The following is a 19,215-nucleotide window of genomic DNA, read 5'->3' as shown; positions in this document are numbered from 1 at the left end:
GTAATAATAAATAATAAAGTAATACAGACACAAACACATGACGCTGAAGTACTGCTTATACACCAAAAGACAGTGACTCACATACTCACATACATTTACCAGTACATGCACACAGACACTATTAACCCAAACATAATCTTTTTTGGTGGTGACGAAGAATGAACCAGACTCCTCGAGGTGGTATCATCTCTACCTGAGAGGATCAAACCATAGCGATACGATCATGATGGCTTCCCTCTAGCAGGATGACTGAGTGGACCTTCAGCTCTGCTTTGTTCCTCTGGAGTCCCCTCTTGTCTGGGACGGATTTGTCTGTCTGGGCCGGCCTGTGCAGGGTCGCCAGAGGGTTGTGTACACACTCACTCTGGGTGGGATGGGAGCTCAAAGGGATTTTCCATGACTCGCACCGGTGAATGGAGTGTGCCTTGCCAAACAAATGCATCATCCTCCTTCACGATTGTTTAGGTAGCATCGCCAGGGAGTTGAGAGTTTTCCCTTCAATTTATCTTTGTTGTGGCTGCAACCCACCGATTTATGTCACGATACCATCAGCATTGGGTTTCCATATGATGTGTTTGTTTGTTGTGATGGTGATTCTTTCCTACTGATGTCATCTAGAGCAGGGCCACAGGGAGCAATTTAGTATCTCTGTTTTTGGAATAAATGTTGCACTGAAATAAAGCTTTAAACTTGCCAGAAGCACTTCATAACCACATTATCTTACACTAAATAACTGCAGTTAGAAATGTAAACTATTTAGTCTTTATTATGCAATTCATCATTATAATACATCATATCAGTGTCATTGCTGAGTAGTCGTACTAAAGCAACAAGGGTACTACACTTAAATATAAGCAGGGCTGACACATTTTCCTCTTTGATGAGTGTGTTTAAAATCTATTCGACACAAGACAGATTTCTCCAAGTTATGCAATGCATCCACTTTTGAAGATTCATCTACAACTCCTGCTGTTGTGAATTGTATATTGGACAAAATACTCACACTCCATCTTGCCTTCTGTCACAGCGAGTCCAACAACAATATTGCATGTTTCTCTAATGGCTCCCACCAGGAGATGAAGCTCACTTTGTTTATCCCGTCTGCATCTCCTCGACGATAGGTGTGTTGTCCACTTTATGGCTCTCACAGCCACATTGAGCAAATATTAATAAATGTCATCAGAATGAATGGAGCTTATTTATGAGAAATAGAGAAGTGATTTCTGCAAAATCTTCACTTTGGGAGATATTACATTTAGTTCTTTTTAATCTCATGTTGCTCTTCACAACTAGATGATGAAGTGGTGAAAGTGAGAAGCTCTGTAAAGACGTAAATCTCTTTCTTTTCGCTAAGAAAGGCTCCCTTCAACTGATATTCAACTCAAAATACTTTCACTAAGTCAGTTAAGGCCACCACATTAGGCAGTTGTCAACCGTCATAGACAGACATAGTAAATGCATGACATCATGACCAGTGTTTGCCCCTGATTGATGTCTGTTTTTGGAGCCTGACCCACAACAAAACTCTGGTTAGTAAGGGTCATTTGTCATGACCTTCATGTGTGTGGTGTTATCCCATATACATATTTAAACCGGAGCTACAGCACAGTTAAATTAACCACCACTATTATTTACAGGCAATAAAGTCATCAAACAGCATACAGTACACAAATGACCTTTCTTAATTATGCCGTGCATCAAACTCTGCTAAAATACATCAAAGTTTTGCTGGACTCTTTGAGGAGAGCATATTCTCCCTGATCATCACACCCACTTCTTGTATGATAGTAGTAACAGCAAAGTTATCATTAAATCAGAGTGTGAAGGCCAAAAGTATTTCCTGTTTCTGATAGTATCACTTTATAAGGGCTTGGGATTTAACCTAAACTTTGAAACTGTCACCATTATGATAGCAATACTGCCATCTAGTGTTAGTGAGTCAAGTACTGCAACTTCTCAGGTTTTTGTGAAACAAAGCACGAGGAAATTGCCAAGATACGTTCAAAAACAGTGTACATCTCTATGGAAACTGTATGGAATTGTTAAATTTCTTCTTTGGGGTAACTGTGGCAGTGTAATTGCTATATATCCATAATGTTTTTGTATAAGAGTATTCATTATCCCCTTATTCTGGTGTATAGTAACAGTTAGAGCAAGATGCTTATTTACGGTAATGTCTTGTAACAGCAACCCATGCGACCACTGTGGGGACTAGAAGGGAGAATAAGCACAAGACAGTGTGGTCACATCTGGTCAAAATTTGGGATATCCCAAAATATTCACAGTAACATCACTGTATCTATCAAAGGTGAAGGTTCGAACTGTCTTTAATTGTGTAGCCTTTTCATGTCACAGTACTTTCGTCAATTACTACTGTACTGTAAGCATTCACTTTAGTGAGTGTAATTAGTACCGAAGCATTCACTTTATTTTAAAGTAGGGAATAAGGCAAGGAAGCAATTTTGGGAGATTTTCTCACAAGTTGTAACTATTTATTACATTCAAATGAAGCCAAAAGTTAAGGGTTTTAATGTGTATGCTTGTCTGAAGTACGTATTTGCTTTTTTTGTAATAACTCCTATTCTCAACCTCATTCCATGTCTGCATTTTCTCATGCACAAAGAGCTTTATTGCCCCTTGAGGGAAATTGTTTGCCCGGTGAGCCTTATAAAACATCTTACACATAAAAACCATACATGCATTGCCATTAAAACACATCAAGACGGCGCATTTAAGAAAAATTAAATAAAGAAAGGCATATGGGTAGAATGAGGCTTATCTCCAACAAGGTCAAAGGTCAAGTTCGGCTACAGAACAAACCTCCCATCGCTGTAGGAGACTAAACTTCAGTGTTGTTGTTACCTCCAAAGTAAAATGCTGTCAATGTGAAATAATTAATTGTTGATCATGGTCAGGTGAACATGGTGTGAAATGTTTATGTTGTACAAAATGAAATAAGCCATGGACTGAACACAGCAGGCTGAAATCTTACACATATAGCATTCATATTTCATGATACGTCAGCAACGTCAGACCTGATTATTCTCCGGTGATGACTTACATGTGCGAGTTCTCTCTGCGGGTCAGTCTGCATTCCTTTGGCTTAGAGTTTCGTGATGTGGCAGAGGGGGACAGTAGACTCTATCTCACTTCAAATGACCTGACAGGGCATTCTCCTCCTTGGTGCCATATTTACACCCGAACTCAGCCAGGTCTGGTTCACTCAAGCAGAACTGTTATATACCAACACGAGTAAAAACATATTAAATCCTGGAAAGTACACTAGGCCTGTAGAATAAAACTTATTTTAGCCTTTTTATGTCTTCAGGCAGCTACAACAGGACACGTGGTACTGAGAAATAAATCATTTTCATTTGTTCTGCTGCCAACTGTACAAGAGTTCTTTATCAAACATTTTTTATTCCAGTCAACACATGGAATCATATGGAGAATGGCAGGTTTGTATGACTTAAGTAGAGAAATTCTTTTATTTGTTTTCTAGTTTCCAAAGACAGTATTTTCTCATTCGCATTCTGTCCAAAAATAATACAAAACGAATCACATAGTAAAAGGTACGTGCACAGAGCAAAAGAGCAGCACGCAAACAGGCATCTAAATATTACAATCACTTGTCATCAAGAAATAACAAAACATTTGAAATTGCATCCAGTGCATATAAAGTGTGTAAGTGCTAAACATATATCATTACGTCTAATTATATCTTAGGTCTAATTTAATCTAATTAGACTACATAAAAAAAAAAAAATCAGTGACTCCAAGAAATAGGCAAATTAAGCTGTAGGTGGAGCTGCTTATAGAGTGAGATAACAGTGCATGGGGCACCGTGATAGTGAGTCCTGACCTACAGCGATCACAGTTTTCACCACAGAAAAAGCAGGAGTTCATGTTGTGCAGAGCATCTGAGTTGTACGTTCTTGTTGCTTTTCTCACTGTGAGATAGGGGAAATAATCATATGGTATTATAATAATCAGTACATGACACTGTGTGTATATCACTGTTAAATCATACTGGCCAGTATGTTTAGTGGTCTTGGCAAAGCAGACTTTGATTCACTGAAACTGTACTCACTGGGTTCATAGTAGTCATAAACCAGCACCACAGAATCCTGTACGTGGGCCAATTTGTAGACTCTGAAGACTGGAAGTCTGATGCAAACCTCTGATTTGTTAAGCTGCAAATGGGACCAGAAAAGTGAATGCAGTGTGGTAAAACACAATATAACATTTGCTTATCTTATTCTTTCATATCTTGTGAATATGTAGAAGTATCTGACGTAGGAAATCATTTTTTTCTTTTAATTTAAGAAGATTGTGGTGGGAGGAGAGAAGTCAGTGAGAACTGCAAAAAATGGAGAAAAAAAAAACTCACAGAAGTAAATATTGTATACTTTGGTTTGCCAGCTTGGCCTAGCTTGACCTACTGTATAAGATAACCACTGTGATGACATCACATACTGATAAAGATATCCTGTAGCTAGACTGCCCTTGTCAGTTAGCAACAAGGGTACTAGGGTACTACAATCTCCCTCATGTTATTTTCCTCCTCTAATACACCTTAAATTGTACTTAAAAAGAAAACTGTGGTTCTTTGCGGGCTGTTCTTTTACAGCAGTTACCACCAATGTGGACACAGAGGTCATGTTCTCAGTGTTTTTTTTCTAGGAGTGTGAGGGTTTTAATGACAGAGTTTGCATTCGAAAATGACACACAAATGACAGATAATGGATTTGGATTGCTAATTCTGATACTTCTAGATTACATTTAAACAGCTTTCATGCAATGAATGAATAAAATGAAAGTAAAATAAAATGTATTTAGTAATTCAGAATTATATTCTTGGCAGACATCATTTAAACCATCATGTTGAGAAATAAAATGTATGAGAGAAGAAAAACAAAGCATAGAGGATCAATTGAATGAATAATATAAATCAGATTTGGGCTCGTCAAAAATGTCTTCAGCCCTGTTTCTTGGGCTCCACCCAATAAAAGTGTTCTAGTTCTAAAACTACAATGTAGCCCAACTTAACTTTTCATGCCTGACCATGAAATGACGATATGATGAAACACTTACTGAATCTAGGTAGAGGATGACTTTCTCGGGAAGTATCTCCACCTTTCTGATGAGATCTGTTAGGGCAGTAGCTCCAGGAGAGAGACTAAAACCACTGAGCATGCCCACATCCAATATAACCATGCCCGTATGAGATACCATCTGATTGTTCTTTAATCTAGAGAGGGCAAAAGCAAGATGAATATGTTTTTAGTCCCCTGTTTTGCAGGATACCTAACATGCATGACAACATAATCAAGGTAAGAACACTTAATTAACTTGACATATAGGTATATATGTTGTACTTACCCCGTGCATATGGATAACAGCATGTGACTGCTGTCTCTTTCCTCAGTAACATTTACATCTAAGTAAAAAGCCTCCTCGTCTTGCTGGAGGTTCTGTGAAAAAGCTTTGCTCTCCAGGTTGTAAAAGATATTCATCTGGATGGATTCATGCAGTAAAAGCTTAGATTAAGTGGTGAAGAGCTAAAGTTTACTGTACTGCCTGATAGCACAGCAAGAGATTTATACGAGACTGTAATGTAGATGAATAAATGTAAATGCATCAAGGTCACACAAGCAGTATCTGTTACAGAAATCTCTCCATTCGCTAAAAGCAAAAATGAAATAACGATTGAATCTCTGTCTTTGTTTTAACATTAAAGTATTGAATCACAGAAGATTAAAAACAGGATATGTGAAGGAGGGGGGTTTGGAAAAGACGACAACAGGTTGTAATATTTAACGTAGTGAAAAGATTAACCTTTCACTAAAGTCCTCCTCGGAGTGATATTATCTGGAGACGCCAAACGCAGACAGGACTTCAATCTGCAGTATGTGTTCCAGATGTTAATTGGGATACATTATCATGCTACATTTCCATTTCGCTGCTTTGGTTGAGCATTTACAATGCAGTATATTGTGCTGGGTGAAGCTATCATGAACAGCTGCTGCATTCAATTTATTCTGGTCATGCTCCAGTTGTTACACCATTTTTTTTTTTATTTTGACTTAAATATGTTGGAGGTATGAAAGCATTTGTGCTTTGTGGGAGGAGGTTTGGAGTCGGGGTGTTACATTTTCCTTAAACATGGATAGGTTTAGCAGAATTCATGTGAAAGTTGCAAACTGTAATATAATCTGTAGTTTACAGTTAATACATGTAATGGAATTAATGCACAGCAGTGCAGTACAGACGCACAAAAAATAGGAACAGTGTATAGCTGTACCTGGAATAATGCAAATCCTCTTCCTTCCATGTATATATTTAGGTTTAGATCTTTGTCAGCATTAATCTAAGAAATAAAGTAAAAGTAAGAAAACAAAGAAAGTCCAGGATGAAAAAACTCAGTAGAGACACGTGGTCTCTACACATATCCCAATATATCAGGCATGCGACAAGCGTGGGATTCCACCCAGGTCTATTACCTTTTGGCTCTGATACGTCAGATAGTTGGTGGAGTCAATGTGAAATAGTGACACAAACGAAGACCCTGGGGCAGATATGTTGAGCCTGAGGTCGATGGCATTGGAACCACTGAAGGCAGAGAAACAAGCCAGAGCCTGGAGGGCCACTACTGTGTCCTGAGGAAGAAACAGGGTAACAGGTCAAAATACCTGCATCTGGATCGCAGAATTGTGGGATATTTTTGTGGCTTTTGTCACAATCAATTTTGCGCTTGTTTTAAATGTACTTTGAACAAACAGGTCTTATTGTACTTCCAGCTTAGGGCTGGGTATTGTTAAAAAATGTTCGATACTAGAACCGGTACCAATACCGTGACTTTGATACCGGTTCCTGAACGATACTTTTTTTATACTAATTTTATAAAATCCATTTTAACAAAAAGACATTTCAACATTACAGCACAAATCTTTTTATTTATGCTACATCTCCTACTACATGAACTGTCTCTGTGTAATGTAGAGGTTTTCCTTCGTGTCTCTACGACGTGTAACATTAGACAGCCAATCACAAACATTTTTCTTCTTCTTGTAGTTAGAAGCATGCTGCGTGCTGATTGGCCCACTGACGCTGATGAGATTTACTCCTTAGGTAATGAAGTTTGGTATTGAATGACGAGGCATTTTTCAATACTCGATACTAAGGAGGAAATTCGGTACCCAGCCCTATTCCAGCTGCATAGTTAAATATTAGTTTCTGGAGCAACAAAAGCAGGTGCACCTGTGTCGTTCCAAAGCCTCCTAGATGGTTTCTCTGCTTGCTTAACCATTTTAAGAGAGCAATGCCCTCCACCAAGCTGCCACGCGTATAAAGAGCCAGCAGCACGTAGGAGGCCATTTCGATCTGCGCTGAGTGCGGCTGTGCGTCATGTGAATCCAGGCCAGCTGAGGATGTCCACATCATGACTTCATCTTTGGAACAAAATGACAGACAGTTTAATCAATATAAGTGTGTGCACATACTGTTATTTTGCTGCAAAATTAAAAACATTTATTCACACACAAAGTGCTGAAACGTTGTTTCATGTTGCTGCTCTTGTTCTTCTTCTAGAAGAATCTGATCTTAGGAACTTTAAATTCTCAAATTTTGTAGATATAATAGGGTTGAAATCCCACCTACTACACAAGCAAAAAAGTTCAAGCACTTGAACAGATGGTGGCACAATACAGTAACTACCTTCAAATTGCCCAAAGATACAGAGCCCCGATGGTGACATAGGAGCCATTTAGTAATTTTTTGCTATTTCTGTAGGGAGGTGTGTGTGGATGCAGAGATGGAGCCAGGAGTGGTAGGATTGTGACATGAATTGCTTCCTGAAACAGATTTTATCCCAAACAGCATGTTAAGGGCTCCTCTCCACAACACTCTCGCGGCTAGACACATATGAATGTGGCCCAAATCAGAATAGAAAAAATCTGATTCCATGTGATTTGTTTGCAAACAGAGCAAAAACAAAATTGATTTGAGCCACTTTTTCCTGCAGTCTGAATGTAGCCAGGGGTAGCTTCAGCAACATGGTTTACATTAAGTCCTGTAGTTCTTTAATCATTGCTGGTGGTCAACATTTGCAAACTCTCTCTGACTTCTAGTCATCCCAAATGTGGCATGCAGCATCCATTTACATTGGTTATCAAAAGGAACATGTGTTTTTTTTTTACGAAAAGGCCAATCAATATTGAGTTGTGGCATATATATATATATATATATATATATATATATATATATATATATATAGAGTATAAATATATATATATATATATATATATATATATATATATATATATATATATATAGAGAGCGAGAGAGAGAGAGAGAGAGAGAGTATTTATATATATATACACACACACATGTATATATATCAGTTTAATCCAAAGTTTGTTTGGTTGTTTTTTTCACCATTTAACATCACATATTTATAACTCCAAAATAGTTTTCTTAGTCCAACATCTAATAAGTCAAAATGGAAGAAAACACATCCAGGATATTTCTATAGAGTGGCAGTTTTATAGGACGTAATGCACCTGTCTGTGGTATCAACCATAAACAACAAGACAAAGAAGGCATTAAAGTAGATATGTGACTTTTGCACATTCCTGAACATAAAACAAACTTTTCTAAATTACCTCTGTAGTCAGCTCTCCTGCTGAGCTCAGTCAGGGCAGGGCCAGCCACAGGACTATTGACCAGAGCTAAAGCATAGGCCACCAGACACAGGCTGTAGTTACTGACCACTCCACTGGTCACTTTGTTCTCCAGGTACTTCTGGGCCAGGGACACATTCCCTGGGTACATATCCTTCACAGAGAGGAACCAGGCAAAAGATCATGTCAAATGACATCACTGTCAACTGACTTTTTTTCCCTCATAAACTTACACAAGTTCCCCTAACTCACCACGTAGCTCTCATCCTCCAGCAGTGCTATCAGTGCATAGGCAGTGAGTGCCACTGGATCATTATCCAGTCCTCCCTGCATCTCTGTGTGGATCAAAGGGCCCACCTCACTGAACTCTCCCTGGGGCCCCTGGTGTTTCAAGAGCCAAGTCATGGCCCTGGTCAGGACACTCTGGTCTACCTGCATGTAGTGCTGAGCCTGGAGGAAGCACCTCAGCACGAAGGCCGTCAACCTGGGACCACAGAAAGGAGAAAAAGCATAAAAGGAAAAGAAAGCATTTTTAACTAGGGATAGACCAATTATTGTCTCTGGCCGATTATCTGTTTACGTTTTTGGCAGTTTGCAGATGATCACTATCTGCGTTTTATTTGCCTGATAACCGATAAAGTTAATTAATTAAAAAGTGCGCTACTTTGGCTCGGCTACAGCTCTGTGTCTGTCCCTCTGCTTCTGCTACAACACTATCTAACTATCTTTTACTGTGTATTATGTTGAACGTTTCTAATTTTATTAAATAATTGCTTAATGCATTTTACCAAAGTTTTGTGTTGGAGTTTGTAACATTCTAAAATCAAATTTTGACTTAAAGATTTTCATTAACTACTAATAATCCGTATCGGCCTTGAAAAATCGGTCGACCCCTACTTTTAACTCTCTAAACTAATAAATGTACTCAATTTATTACTACTGACTCTTTGCAAAAATGCCTGCAACAAGTGTACCATTACCATTACACTGGACCTACCATGTGCTACCAGAGGGGTCGCCGGCTCCAAAAGCACTGAATGATCCATCATCTTGTTGGTAGGACAGTTGTCTCTGATATCCTTACAGCAGAAAATAGAGCAAGTTTGCAACTTAATCCAATAAAGCATCTTTAAAAGAAAATAAAAAAACTATTAAATCTACATGGAGAAGGTTATTTCATGTGCTCACATGAAATAACCTTCTCCATACATTTACTGTAAGTCAGTGACACATGTAAAGGCTGCTTACCTTCCATTATTTTGCCCAGAGCCCTGCTCCTGATCTCCTTATTGTCCTGGATTGACTTGTCCAGGTACTGGAGAACATAAATACTCGGAGCAAAGTGGATCATGTTCTGCTCCCCACAACCAAGAGGCATCTGAACCAGAGAATCCAAGTTTCTGATGGACAAGGCCAAGATATCACCTGTGTAAAGCAAAACAGAAAAGTAGGAAGAGGGATTTAACTGTTGCACGACATGCTGTTGAATAGGTTTCAGACTGTACAGACCTAAAGGTGGAAGGAAAGTGTATACAACTGTGAATATTTATAACTTTTGCCACCTTTCCCATACTACTATTAGGTATCTTAAAGTAACACTCTATGGAAGAATGGAGAAGAAACTATAGAACACCATCACAGGTCGAAAACCACACTGGAGACAAAAACTCCATCCTGCACATTTGCTTGTTGTTTAATAAAGCTCACTATCACAACAAGTACAAACCACAAATTTGGCTGCAACTGAGGAAAATACTTAGGCTTGCCTTTCTACCATGACAAATGCCCAACATCCCTCAACCTAAATGGAGCCAAGCCAAACAGCTGTTCAGAATCTGCGAGCCATAAACATTCCTGTTTGATGTCCATCGTTTCCATTTTTTTAAATTCAGTACCTAATTGTTTTCAGGACATATACCTAAGCTCATAATCATAACACCAAGGAAAATGCGGGCACAAATTACACATGCCTAATTGACTAAAAGCATTAAGGGCACTTAGATGGAACTGCCACTGGCACAACGAGGAGGACAAATTTATAGACGTACCAACTAATGCCACATGGGCACTCTGGCTGCCTGGTACCACATCTGGTGGAAAGGAGAATGAGACAGATCTGGAACTGTTGTGTATCACTGGTGCCATCTCCAGGAACAGAGTCTCTGAGAAGGATTTTTCAACTCCCTCAGGCTTCAGGAACATGGAAGTAATTCAGTGTTATCATAGGATTAACCATATGCCACGTAGCATTTCTACACTTTTTCTTCCCTGGGACATCACATGCATATGGATAATATTATCCAGTGTTTCCATCATACCATACCTTCACAAGCACTCTCCAAACAAGGCCGTCCAAAGCCTCCGCAGATACGGCATCCACAGATATTTCAATCTCGCCCAGAGCCACAGGCCTTATAGGGAAGAGCGCGGAAGCAGATACATGACTCCCTAAGGTGAGTTTTTGGGCATTTACCACCGAGACATCCTCTTTGCCTGCCAAAACAAACTCAAAGGCCTCACTGTGTGCTATCAGCACAAAGACCTGTGGAGAGAAACATCCTTTAAAACAACATTTTCTTTGTGCCATAAATGACAGTGACAGATTATTGAAAGATTCTAATAAATCATCAGTTGGAGAGTTTGTTGGAGGTGTACCTAAAGAGAAAAGTGATCATTTACATGTCAGATGATTTACCAGTCCCAATTTAGCTGAAATAATCCACAAATGTAGTCCTTCATACCTCTATGTCATGCTCTAAATGGTTGATGATGTTCACTTCCAGCACTATTTCCTCCCCTCTGATGAGGTATGATGGGACATCCAGAGACAAGGAAAAATCTTTGGACACGGTTAACTGTGAATAAGACAACCTAAATGAATTCAAAAGCAACATTGGCTAACATTGTTGGCAGTGGATATTAAAAGTTAGGGAGCAGGATTAAGCTATAATTCTTAATGGCACAACGTTTTTGGTTTGTTTGTTTACAAGACAGTATAGAAAGTGGGCAAAAACACTTCAAACTTCAGTGTTTCTGTGTGACACCAAGGGGAAGGACTTAAACTCCAATGTAAAAATCACTCCCCATGTCTCATTTTCTGTACAGACAAAGGAGCACAACCTTTTATTTGCAAGAGGAAATAAGAAAAGCTGCGGGAAATATAACCCCTAAATTTGAGAAGCATCACTGATATACAGCATAGAGGCACGTAGATAATATTTAGTTACCTTTTGTGGCACAGGAGTGAAGCCCAAACCCAGGTTGTCTGACATCACCAGTGCAACAGCTCTCAAAGACGTAATGCCATCTGGCACTGTTATATTCTCACTTGTCCATGTTTGATCACTGATGGAAACGACGGGAAAAAGGTATAACACTGAATTTATTTTGCAAGGTTTCATCCTAAATATGGGTATGCAGTGAAGTGTGCCTATATATTTGACAAAACCCATCATTCATTTAAATCACCTGCCCATTCTAGCACCTTTCAGCACTGACCTAACATTAGTTAGAGTGTCTAACCACAGCAGGGATTCAGTGGCATCCATCCAATGGCTCCAGTACTTCTCAACCATTAGGACATCTCCTTCTGAAAACCCAAAAGAAGAGAGAGAAGAGATCAGAGGAAGCTCAGAGTGTGCAAATATCTGAAGAATGAAGATTAAATCCAGTAGCATTGAAATCTTGAGACCAATACAATATGCTACATGGCCACACGAGGGGGCTCAAAATAGAAAGACAATACTATATTAAAAAAGGTTCACATTGATTCAGTGTTATTTATTATCATACCATTTTTAGGTCCATCAGGTTGCTTATATAGTCTGGCATTGGTCAGCATCCAAATATTACATTCCTGTGGTGTGAGAGACACGAAGAAGATGATAATAAAATTACAGCTATAAACATTATTTTGGATGGAAACCAGCATGAGAGGTCCACTGTCAGATCATGCATTATAGTGTAACAGCCAGTTACATAATACATGGTGCCAGTGCTTTGGAGATGAGAGAAGGTCATCTTATGACAGCCCACTGTGGTGAAGCTTTGTTTCCTCCATCTTGCATGCATCAATAACCCTCAAGTCATGCGGCCAACACACTAGAGTTACCAGCTCTTAGAAATGGCAGAGTCAACTCCTCACAAAGCAGACAGATGGGTTACATCCAGACTAACTGGTTGAATGCCCATAAAGAATCTAAGTGGGGTAAGTATGTCCAGGAGGTTTTTATAACAGATTAGGAGACTGGGAAGACTGGTGCTTTGCAACTAAACTATGAAATGGACAAAAGAGAAATGAGGCAAATCTGACAGTATCTAAACAGATGACATTCTGAAGGAGGTTCACAAGAGTTTAAGTTTCAGAGAGGATATGTTGCTCTTTTTTCTAAAGAAATACACTTTTATACCCTTAGGCTTTGGCAAAAGGGTTGTCATACCTGCTCCGGTTTTAGGTCAAGGTCAGCTTGCGGGGCTTCATCATGCGCCCCCATTACCACGATTCCTACCTGGGATCTCGGATCAAGAGCAGTCACAGCGAGCGATCCCTGCTCACCTGGCTGGGCTTTGTCAGTGCTCCAGCTTAGAGATACCTGAGGAAAGCAAGCACACACAAACAATCACAGGCATGTCCGGGAGAATCAAGCACCTATTAGAATTATATGATAGAATGCATTGAAAGAAAGTACATAGTCGTGTTGGTTAATGGATATGTGCGCTGTGTCGCTGGTGACCTCTCCGTCAGGGAGGATGCAGTAGACAGTGACACAGGCCTCAGGGGACCAGGACACCGTTGGAGTCAGAGAAAAAGAGGAGGAAGTCTTTGTCCCAGCGGTCACCACTTGACCTCTAGAGCTCACCTAAAAGTACAACAATAAAAGTATTTGTAAGTTGAATTTAATCACACACCTCTTCAACCATTTCATTTAAAGAACTAAGCACAGGACGCTCCATGTGTTTTTATAATGATCTTTACATACATTACTGTGTAGCATATTTTAGCATAGTAATACCAAATGAAAACATCATCTCACAACATTGGAAAATGTTGCTGGCTCCACAGTGATTGAAGTCCAAACTGTGTCAGGCTGTATAGAATACAACACACATCTACTGTACAAATTGTGAATTTGGTTGAAAGAATGGAATTAGTTTTTTCATCACATCACAAATAATCCATACTCAACAGCAGTGCTGGAGGTTGTGTGGACACATACTGTACATGCTAATCATTCCCACATCTTGTGAGAATATTAACATATATTTAGAGAATATATGTTTAACCCTATGACACATTTTAGATTACTTGACTCCTCAAGACAGAATAAAGGATGTTGTGTCTTGGATTGATAAAACAGGAAGTAGTAGGGCGTGGTATCGGTACTCAATACCTTTTAAGGTATCAACCTGAATAACCCTGGGCCACGTTCAGCCCCTTTAAAACGTAGCAACACGTTTTTTTAAACTGAAACGGGGGTGCGTTGAACACCCTGGTGTGCAAGCGCTGTGCCTTTTTATTACCACAAGTTTACATACATGTCTCTGCTGATTGGGTATCACCTGTGACACAGCCAATAAACAAGAGACACACCCACCAAACGAGAGAAAACATTTCTCAAAGCCGCTGCACGGCGTTTCACACAATTCCGAGGAAACCGTAGCAAAATGGTGCGCACCGTTGTGAGATTGAACGTGCCCCAGTTGTATCAAAACTTCTCCAGTCAAACGATACCTGCATTCGACCCTTTTGTATCTAGAAAAAAGACTATTTGTATGATCTTTCTCACAGCCATTCACCATAAATATTCTTAGATTTAATGAAGTGTGATTGGCTCACTACCACAGCAACTAGAACCCATACAGTCTGTGGTGTGGTAAAGTCGTGTGCGGTGTATTTGACGGCATTGGCAGTTCAGTGTGCCAAGATGCTTCCATTCACATGATGGGTATCGAATGAAGTAGGAGAAAAAAGGTATCAAATGAAGTTCTCCATTGGTAGCGGTATCACTTTAAGGGTACTGATATCGTAATTTGAAACGATACCCAGCCCTAGGAAGTAGTATTGAGAAACCCCCTGTATCTCTGTAAAATTCTAGTGGTTGCCCACAACACAGCAATAACTAAAAACTGGTATAAAATGGATGGAGCTAGTAAGGGATATATACAGTATGGGATGGACAAACTGATGTTTTCCTGAGGAATAAGGAGGAGACCTTTCCTAGAAAATGGGAGAAATGGATCACCTTCACTGCAATCAATGAGCACACGAAGTTATACAAGTTCTGCACTCTTCATGTAAACATGCAATTCATTGTCATGTCATTATTGCGGAAAAGAAAAAAATTGCAGGTAATGATATTTCCATATTAATTGGAATGCATCATTTGATATATTTGACCAAACATACCACAAAGTGAAGCGTAGCTGGTTGAAAGGTGCTCTGCACATCTAGCTGAAGAGGCAATCCAATCTAAAAAGTGAATCATGTTATGTGAATTACGTCTTGGTTGCATAATAAACCATATAAATTTAGCATGTTTGCTGTATTATTCCTTTTTTTAATATACCGCAATATTACTAAATATATGTTTAGAGATACCTTTGCAGGTAAGGTGTCGACTGGGGAAATCTGAATATATGAGCCACTAGAAGAGGAGTGGTTGTTGTAGACAGTAAGAGTCTCCTCACTTGATTGGAATCTTGCCTGAATATAAACACAAGATACAGAAAATATCAACAGAAATAATCATTTGGGCTACATTTATTTCTCTTAAAAATAGTAACTAAATCTGTTTTAGAATATTACACTCTACCTACGTTTACAGGTCCTGGGGTCATTTTCTAACATGTGTAATCCTTCTGTACGGAAACTCCTCATCTTACATACAGTAAAACCGCTGAACACTGCTTCTCCCGGAGGACCAACATTCCAGGTAGCCTACTGTAAATAATCAAAATACTCACCAGAATAAAAAGCAGCCCTACTTGATCCTGTAATTCAAACTGAATGTGAATGTTCCCGTCCTGAGGCACAGGAAGTGTCAGAGTTGTAGGTTCAGAATTTGTCGTAGATGATCTCTGAGTGACTTCAATCACAGCGGAGTGCATTTGATCCTGTGAGCTGAGTGGCTTTCTGTCATATCTAGAGATCCTTAGCTGTGGAGTAGAAGCAGAGATGGTAGTCAGCTCACAGTTTAAAATAGACGTGGAATAAACAGAATAGTAATAATTCACTCACTTTTGTAGAGAACTGTAAAGATGGCTTTAGTGTGGGTGGGAAATCATGGAACGTGAGCTGGAATCTGTTTGTCATGAGGTGGACTTTGACCGTTTTGTTCACTCTAAATCCTTGGGGGACAAGAAATAATGTAACAGAATGGCTTGAAGATGCAACTGAGATGCTTAAAAAAACATAGTTTCACAATACATCCCACCTGTGGAGTTGTCAGTAACACAGGCAGTAATGTGTACAAGCCTGCTATTTCCTTGAAGCTGATCTAGGCTGAAGAAAATTTGTGTTGATCCATAGATCTGAAAACAATGGTCAAAAGTCAACCAATGGTGTGAAGTATGCAGGTACTTTAATTATAAATGCTGGCTATAAGCACAGAGAGTCTACTTGTAGTGTCAATTCTTTCATTAAAGGTACAGGGGCAATAAAACCTCACCTCTTTAGTTTGTGTTAGCATGAATCGAGAGGATGTATTGTACCTAACAAACGCCACAGTGACAGCTAGTGTTCCCTGTACAGGTTTTCCATTAGGGTAACTAGATGGAGATGGGGAAAAAAAGTATGTATACTCGCTTAACATATGTGTAAATGTGATTTTATTGATTTGCATGAGAAAATCTCAAAACTCACAGAGCTCTCACTGATCCTGAGATGTCATCTCCAATGAGGACCTGTGAAGGTGTCTTGAACAGCACTTCAAAGTGAGGATGGTCTGCAACAGCAGTCAGCAAAATGATGGGATTTAAATTAAGTATGTAAGTAAGTTTACATACAAACAAGACTAAGAGTTTACAGCCATGCTAGCAGCTCTCTGAGGCTGTACATATGGGTTGTACTTAGGAACAGCAGTGTTTTAAGCTAAATGCTAACATCAGCATGCTAACATGCTCACAATGACAATGCTAACATGTTGATGTTTAGAGGATGTTTCCAGTGTTTCATCATCTTAGTTCAGCATGGTAGCATGGTAACATTTGCTGATTAGCACAAAACAAAGTACAGCTAAGGCTGATGGGAATGTCTTTAGTTGTGCAGGTATTTGGTTATAAACCAAAGTATTGAACAAAGAAGAATGTTAAACTGATGGCTAAAAACTATCATTGCAATAAACTTGATAGATCTATTACCGTAATGCTCAACAATGAATGCTCTTGCGTCAATCACACCCTGTAGGGAAGAGGATGGGAGGTAAAATGTTTTATTCAATTAAAATCTTTATAACAGCATGCTACACAAAGGTAAAGACATTTCTACATTCCAACCCTACATTCACTGCAGTTGTGATGGCCCACTGTCCAAGAGGAGGCGTCTGGGATAAATTGAATTCCTGCAGCACAATCCCCAGATTCCCTGTGGACTCCCTCCTGCGGACAACATTCCCACTGGGATCCTGTGCGTGACAAAAAGAATGTCAGTCAAACTTCCCACCACCACACAATACCTGGCTAAAATCAATTCAACTCCTCTGGCTTTGTTCTTTCGCACAGGAGACAGAGACCTACCTGTATAGAGATATCCACTCTGCCTTTGTATGGATGGTTATCTAACTGTACAGACACAATTCTGGCTTTGACGGTGTCGCCTGGTTGGTAGCGTGATCTGTCGGTTTGAATGAAGATGGAGACATGCCTGGGGCTGAAGCTGAGTGTAGTGGTGTTGGTGAAAATGAGACTGTCCTCTCTGTAGCCCTTCACCGTCAAGTTTAAGTGGGAATTCTGGGTTGTATATTCACGAATCTGGAGCGATAGTATTAGCATTTTCAGAAACATATACAGTACAGTACATGTGATATCAGTCTGGCCATTTAATCATTTCAAAGTGATATTTTCTCATGTGAGAACCAAATTCATACTCACAGGAGGGAGTGTGAGGACCTTGGTCAAACCTTAAAAAACAGAATTATACTTTAGCCCTCTAAAAAGTAAAAACATAACTATGCAAATCAACCTTAAACAACTGCAGTGTCACCTCCTTGGAAGTCCTCTGTTTGGGCTATTTTGGTGTTGCCATATGCCACCTCAGCCATTACCCTGCCAGGGAAGTCAGCAAGGATGGTGACAGCCAACAGAGTGGGTGTCCCAGCATGCAACACCTCTGGACCTGAGATCAGAAACAATGTCCTAGTAGAAAGTGGGAAAATGGCTCGTTATTGATTGGTGAAACAAGTGGAGCATGAGATTAAAAAAAACCCGGCATTAATATAGAAATGTAGGTATTTATGATTGTATTAACAAACCACGTCTCTTACCTGGAGGAGTCCTGAGTCAAACCAGGCACAGCAGAACACACAACTCCCACACACACAACCAGAGTCCAGATCCCATCCATGCTTCTGGTCCAAGCTTCGCCAAATGTTCAACCTCTGGCTCAGACACCAAACTGGCAGCGATGGCTTTGTGGTGACCTAGACCTGCGTGTTATGAAACCCCACCTCCTGTCCGTCCACCAACGCCCAATTGGCCGGTACTCACATGCTCATACACACCGTCACACACACCAGGATGCATACACATATTATCACACATATTCTTTGTCACACACAAAGGAGGGAGTGAAGTGTGAGGGGTGTTCACGCCATTACAGCTTTGCCCAGGGGGATGCGCCTCATCTGTCTATTCAGGGTTTGACAACTCCCAGTCCTGTCCAAACCACAGAGAGAGAGGCGTTTTGGTGTTACTGTATCCATGCTGAGAATAAAATACGTCTTTAATGTCAGAAATAACACAACCCTGCATGTAATGTGACACAAAACCACCTGAGAGTTTGATACTTGGCATGTTATCTGAAAATAAGAGGCTGCTGTTTGGATCTGCATTGTTTTTGTAAACATTATTCTACTTTATATGGCATCCTTGGAAAACAAATCCATATTATCGCAGTCCAGCTGTGGTAAACAGGTGTATTTCAATTACTTTGTGATTACAGAACAGTGGAGTGTTATTAAGACTTTGTCTTGGGAGAAAATGGTGATCAGATAGTCCCCAAAATGCAGTTAACTTTGTTTAAACAGTCCCTATTTATATATCAGCTTCTACTACTGGTCTCAGTTGTAAAGTGAAAAAGAAGATGTCATATTTGTATAATTGATTGTTTTGCGGTTATGCAGGTGAGGCACAAAAATAGAGGTAAATAGCAGTAAGAGAGGAAATAGCAGCACGGAGGAGATTACCTGACATTGTGGGATCATGTTTTAACCTCCAAGCAGTAATTACAATTTCAACCAAGGCACACAGGCACAATGAAAGGCTGTATTAACTCTTCTGTACCAGCAGGAGGTAGTAAAGTCAAGGCTAACTCAAGCTG

General features: G+C 39.7%; 1 protein-coding gene across 1 annotated transcript; it reads right to left on the bottom strand.

Moving 5' to 3' along the window:
- Positions 1–202: 202 nt before the first annotated feature.
- On the bottom strand, positions 203–18,240 carry LOC144535609 (CD109 antigen-like). Its single transcript, XM_078278147.1, has 34 exons — positions 18,161–18,240; positions 17,881–18,032; positions 17,769–17,797; positions 17,415–17,648; positions 17,180–17,302; positions 17,040–17,079; positions 16,543–16,624; positions 16,349–16,448; positions 16,115–16,211; positions 15,919–16,028; positions 15,645–15,836; positions 15,280–15,384; positions 15,088–15,150; positions 13,370–13,540; positions 13,121–13,273; positions 12,474–12,537; positions 12,180–12,270; positions 11,909–12,026; positions 11,423–11,536; positions 11,005–11,223; positions 10,730–10,871; positions 9,930–10,106; positions 9,679–9,760; positions 8,934–9,165; positions 8,664–8,835; positions 7,261–7,451; positions 6,504–6,659; positions 6,305–6,370; positions 5,383–5,516; positions 5,095–5,251; positions 4,091–4,193; positions 3,775–3,950; positions 3,151–3,233; positions 203–326 (listed from the first exon to the last, which is right to left on the bottom strand). Exons 1-34 carry the CDS (start codon positions 18,238–18,240, stop codon positions 203–205), a joined length of 4,332 nt encoding a protein of 1,443 aa, XP_078134273.1.
- Between the last annotated feature and the right edge of the window lie 975 nt (positions 18,241–19,215).

Source organism: Sander vitreus, chromosome 20 (assembly GCF_031162955.1).
Source record: "Sander vitreus isolate 19-12246 chromosome 20, sanVit1, whole genome shotgun sequence".
NCBI lineage: Eukaryota > Metazoa > Chordata > Actinopteri > Perciformes > Percidae > Sander > Sander vitreus.
The sequence above is the reverse complement of the archived record's forward strand: the minus strand, read 5'-3'. Positions and strand labels throughout refer to the sequence as shown.

What these genes read in the sequence shown, in the direction of transcription:
- LOC144535609 (XM_078278147.1), bottom strand. Translation starts at nt 18,240, where the DNA reads ATGGATGGGATCTGGACTCTGGTTGTGTGTGTGGGAGTTGTGTGTTCT. An exon ending in TCAGGATCAGTGAGAGCTCT is followed by an intron (nt 16,449 to 16,542) that starts GTGAGTTTTGAG and finishes ATCTCCATCTAG; the next exon opens with TTACCCTAATGGAAAACCTG. An exon ending in TGACGTATCAGAGCCAAAAG is followed by an intron (nt 6,371 to 6,503) that starts GTAATAGACCTG and finishes TTTATTTCTTAG; the next exon opens with ATTAATGCTGACAAAGATCT.